Consider the following 5,501-nt stretch of genomic DNA (forward strand, 5'->3'; position numbering starts at 1 on the left):
TAGATTGACCGACGTCTACTCTGGAGCGCCGACAAATCCGTCTCACCCTGCAGCGGAGACGGAAGTAGGGAAGCAGTGGAACATAGATAAAATTCTCGAATATTTGCTAATGTGGCAGGCGGCCATATCCTGGCTTGCATATGCCCAGTATCTGTTAAAATAACGAGTTTTCCAACAAATATACACACATACATGTATCTGAGAGAATGCTGCCAGAAACATTATGTCCGGGGTACCCTGCAACCTATGGCGTCGTACGATCTTTTACAAGAACCATATTTCAATAGACTTTTAACCAATAAATCTACAGACGGGTAAAATTTAAATACGTTTTCGCATCAAAATATCCGTTATTTAGTGAGTTACTGCGCATGACGTGTGTTTTGTAGAATCCGGTCTATAATATTCACTTTGCTCGCAGCATCACGCCATGTGTTCCCTGCTATGCCGATATTAAGTCAGAGAGACTGCATCGTCACGTTGAAGCTATTTAATTCCCCCCTAACTGCCACATTGAAATAGGAACATTATTTCGAAACATAAAACACTCGGCACACATTGGCTCATTTACGTTGAATAAACGTCATTAAATAACGATATCTATACCATAGAACGGAGACCTCTCTATGAAGGGAAATTTTGGTCTTTGCCTTAAATTAAGTAACGGTTATGTAGCGAAACTATCTCTCTGGTGCATCCACCAGTCTGTAAAGCTGGTTTCCACGACTTAATTGGTGATGATTTACAAATTACGCATTATTGCAATTATGCATTAAAAGAAAATTAGTAGAAAGTAAAATAAATATTTGTGTAATATCAATGTTTCTGAAGGCCAATCCCACTAGATGGCGCTACGAGGTCAGAATTCAACATAGCATTTCTTAATGCCATTGGATGGTGGCGCCCCCAGCTAAAAAGAGCGGTAGATGTTATATAACAGGTGCGGACGGTAAAATCGTCGACCGGAGACTATGTCCAGCATTATATTATGTGCATATCGCCGTCGGCAGTACGATAAAGATGCCGTTCTGCAATTCGCAGATACGCAGGCTGTCGTCGAATTTTACCATGTTTCCCTATAGTCGGATAACCCGAGAATGATTGGAATTCATAATTTCGCCGCATTTCGCTCTATTTTTATTAGTTTTATTTTTAGGGTCATTTACATTCATTAGGCATATTTTTTAAATTTCCGTTTGTATAAGAGCGTTAGCAGCTGCGGCCCCACATATAGCTCCAATTATATCTTAATTTCTTAAGATCTTTTTCATAAGATTCTTCCTATGACAAATATTGGCGAGTCAACTTTGTTCCGCTTTACAGCTGAAATTCACTGCTTGCGTTCATAATAGCGCTCCTAAACTCCTATAATGCGCACAACACATACAACAATATTTGTCATAGGAAGAATCTTCCTATGACAAATAGTGTCGTAGGAAAGCGTATATATGCATGTCGTATTTGTCATACATGCTAGCAGAACAGGCTGAAATGTGGGAAGTGTATGTTGCACTCATCGAAATTGTTTATGGCACTAGTTTCGTGAAAACACGTGCATGAGGTTTCTGTAAGTGTTGAAAATGTTCATTCATACATAAGTCTAGGGATCATTCTGATCCCTTATATAAATGTGTGCATTTCTTAATTAGCTGATTAATGGTCAAAACTCGTTTTATAGTAGCATGTTTGAGGCAGATTGGATATATTTTCATGATGAATATTAGTACCACTAGTTTTGCAGGGTATTGTTAGCTACAGATTTGTAAGAGTATTATTTGTTTATATATAATTTAGGTATAAGCATGGTTTAGTTTTCATTATTTCAGAAATAAATTAGTTTACTAACACGAACGCACCCTATCTGAATTTAATTGAAATGTAACGACAGACTCGATGTAATTGCTACAATATGTATACCCTAAAATTTAGCGAAAGGTTAGGTTAGGACAAAACACGAATTTACAACAACACAAAATGAATTCTTTTCGACTTAAAAAGACCTTTTATTGTCTAAACGCAGTAATATAATTTCAAAAGCCATTTTAGTTTATATGAAATTAGGCAGATAACACCAGGTGTTCCAACAAATAGTAAAGATTATCATAACTAGTTTTAACTAGAGAATGTTTAAGAAAGTGTTGTTTTTCAAGATGTCCCCAACATTGCAGAGACAATACGTGGTCAAAGTGGCTTATCAATAATATCATAACATTTTTATCGATTGCACTTAAAAACCCATGCCAGAAATCTCTCACCTGCATCTGTCAGTAACCCCGGCTAAATTTCCAGCTTTCAAGTAACAAAATACATCATTAAGAAAGAATGTCCCACCGGCATGTGATGTGAACAATGGCAAAAATACGATTGATGTTTCCAACGATGCATTCCTACGTAACTCTACTCCTCATACCACTTACACTGAACTGGTATTATTTTGGTGCACGCCGTGTTGCGATCTCACAACCTTTCCAAACAGTAAATGGCCTTCTGTGTTCTACCAAAGTGCTCCTTCCAAAGCCATGCAATGCTATAGTTCCTGCACTTCATGAGTCAACGTCGGTAGGTATGCTCAAGAAAAAGAAAAACAAGATAAATAAGAAAGAGAAAACAAAGGAAAAGGAGAATAGGAATGAGAAGGAGGAGAAGAAGGAAGGGAAGGAGGAAGATGAGGAGGAGGAGAAAGAGGAGGAGGAGGAGGATGAAAAGGAGGATAAAAAACGAACAAGGGGAAGTACTGAGTACAAGTGGTACTAGATTGCAACTAGCGATCGACCACAAACCGACGGCACTTAGATCTACCGACGTCCATTCTGGAGCGCCGACAAATCCGTCTCACCCTGCAGCGGAGACGGCGCAGCCAGCCGCGTCTCAGAGCGTCTCAGACGTCTCGCGTTGCATTCTCATCCAGCATCTTCACGTATCGATAGCCGACCCAGAGCAGTCCCGCACCAGATCCGAGAGCAAAGAGCGCCCTCGCGGTCGTGCAAGGTGGCACCACTGTCTTCGCCGTCGCCCACAGCAGCACCGAGCCGAAGTTGAACATGACAGCTCCGAAGACACTGTATGCGACGCGCGGGCACATCGCGTGTGTGGAGCATGCCATGTGTGGCCGGCTGAACAGGTACAGGCCCACGCCGAGATGTGCGTTCAGCAGTAGCGCATTCGTCACGCCAAAGTGCCAGTTGGGAAAGACGCTGCAACGACAGATTCGATTGGGTTAAATAATGTTTATTGATTACGAGAATGGGTGATCCAATGTCGTGGCAAAGTTCGGCGGTTTGTTTGCCTGCCGTGTGATATCGTTTTACCATTTTTCTCCAGTTTATAACTACTATAACCATGTACGTATTTATACTAGCACACATGTTTATGCTATATAACGTTGTATACTTATATTAATATTATTATAACTTACACGCGGCATTGCTACAAAACTAGCAGTAGCACCACTATAATTATAAAGTAGCGCAATAAATCTTTATTTTTGTGGACTGGCGAATTAATATTCCTTAAAATATTCACAGAAAATATTAAAATATTTCAGTCCATTGCATATAAAAAAAGAACGAACATAAACTCATTCTGCGTTGTTGTTTTTTCAAGAGCGTGTTTTCACCACGGACGGTTCACACACCACACGAATGGCAATGCATAAAGTTGATAAATCGTAATCGTCACAGTTCACCATACCTCTTGAGAAACTTTGGATTCACTACATTGAGAGAGAATGCTTGGTAGCTAGCTGCTCCTGCCAAGGGTATGTACGAAAATAATATTTTTTTCGTCAAGCTTGACTGTATGAATGAATCTGAAGAGCATTTGTTACTATTTGTGGGGGGCGCCATGATTAGTTTTGCACTGCTGTTCACTTGTACGTGATCTCGCGTCATTCTATCCATAAACAAGGAGCTTGTACTAAAGAATGGAGATTTCTTGAAAGACTAACCCTTTCTTTTTGTGGGGTGAAAAACACATAAGCTCCAGCCATGAGACGATCAAGACGAGATCGCAGCGAAGTTAGCTGCTGTATAAAGTATCTCGTTTTTGCATTCAATGCAATCTTCTGGGTAAGTTTATTAATTTATACTCGTCACTCAGTCACTGAGTCAGTGAGTATGACTGTATCCTGTACTGGCTGTAGGCCTATGTATGACTCTAGTCCGAGCCGACGCAGACCTCAGTAATGGGGTCTGCGGCCGTGTTTATCTCAATCACGGAAAGCCACCTCCAGTTTGGAGGTGGCACTTATAAGTAATATATGCGCTCGATATATACAATCCTATTGCGTGGAACTTATAACTTTAATCTGAACTTGAATCATTTATGATGTTTTATCTACGTGCATGCACGCTATGTCTATGATGTCCTGGTAGCGGCCACAACATAAGAATATCACAGTGGCTACGCGTCCGGAACCGGTCGCCTAGCCTCCAGGCTACGCACCCGGAACCGGTCGCCTAGCCTCCAGGCTACGCGTCCGGAACCGGTCGCCTAGCCTCCAGGCTACACATCCGGACATCCACTCACACAGTGATCGCGCGACTCGCGTACACGCATGATTGCGCAACGGGACGCTCTGCTGATTGCCGAAAACATACAATATATGCACTGCTGCCGTCTATCTTTTCATCCGTCCTCTCTCGCTCTCTCTCTCTTTCACACACACATGCACAGCAGCTCTCTCCCACACACCTCTAGCTCTCTCTCTCTCTCTCTCTCTCTCTCTCTCTCTCTCTCACACACACACACACACACACACACACACTCGGCAATCAGCAGCGCGTACCGTTGCGCAATCATGCGTGTACGTGTCGCAAGATCACTGTGTGAGATGGATGTCCGGACGCGTAGCCACAGCCTAAGAATATATCAAGTTGTTAACCTAATGGTAAATATAAACGTCATACCAAAATGGTCTGTCTTCATTCACATTTGTCAACCAATGAAAATCACTTCCGGTTACTTCGGCTATTCTCGATGTTCAAATATAGTCCGCGCCATCTATGCCTATTGTCCGGTTAATCTTAATTATTTCTGAGTGAACCCGAAACTACCGGACGTGAATTTCATTGGCCGGTCAAAATGAATATGGCCAAAAATATCGAAGTTACTCTTACTAGGATGAATTATTGCATGAAAACAAAGTTCTGAAATGGAGATAAAGTTTTCGGAAAGCGATATTGACAAACAGAAGGTCTGTACTTGATATTTTGGGTCGGATCGGATATACCCTTGTCACGCCCTCAGTGCTACTCGTTTCACCTATCCAATGCCCACAACAAAAATTGCGACAATTTTTACAAGGGTGACTGCCAGCCTAAAAATTACTTTTTTTACGAAAGTTCTTTTTTGATTTTATATGAAAAAAGAGCTCCCGTAATTTTGTTTAAGAGAGCAATTTTAGGCTTGGCTATAGCTACTTTTTCATAGCATGATTTTGTTAAAATTTTCATAATTTTGATGCACTGACTCTAATATCATTCATCAGCATTCAGCACTCA

General features: G+C 41.2%; 1 protein-coding gene across 2 annotated transcripts in view; it reads right to left on the reverse strand.

Annotated features, from left to right (window-relative positions):
- Positions 1-3,854, reverse strand: part of LOC106813865 — a 4,139-nt gene extending 285 nt beyond the window's left edge. The window contains exons 1-2 of one of the 2 annotated variants that reach the window (XR_001394517.1): positions 3,691-3,854; positions 2,256-3,194 (exon numbers count right to left, since the gene is read on the reverse strand). Coding sequence is in view for 1 of the 2 variants with exons in the window: in XM_014818105.1 (XP_014673591.1) it covers positions 2,879-3,194; positions 3,691-3,845 (471 nt within the window). In the remaining variant the exon portion in view is untranslated. Of the gene's footprint in view, positions 1-1,979; positions 3,195-3,690 lie in introns of those variants that run through there. The other variant, XM_014818105.1, reaches the window with a different exon arrangement.
- Between the last annotated feature and the right edge of the window lie 1,647 nt (positions 3,855-5,501).

This window comes from Priapulus caudatus, unplaced genomic scaffold, assembly GCF_000485595.1.
Source record: "Priapulus caudatus unplaced genomic scaffold, Priapulus_caudatus-5.0.1 Scaffold836, whole genome shotgun sequence".
In the NCBI taxonomy this organism is placed as follows: Eukaryota; Metazoa; Priapulida; class Priapulimorpha; order Priapulimorphida; family Priapulidae; genus Priapulus; species Priapulus caudatus.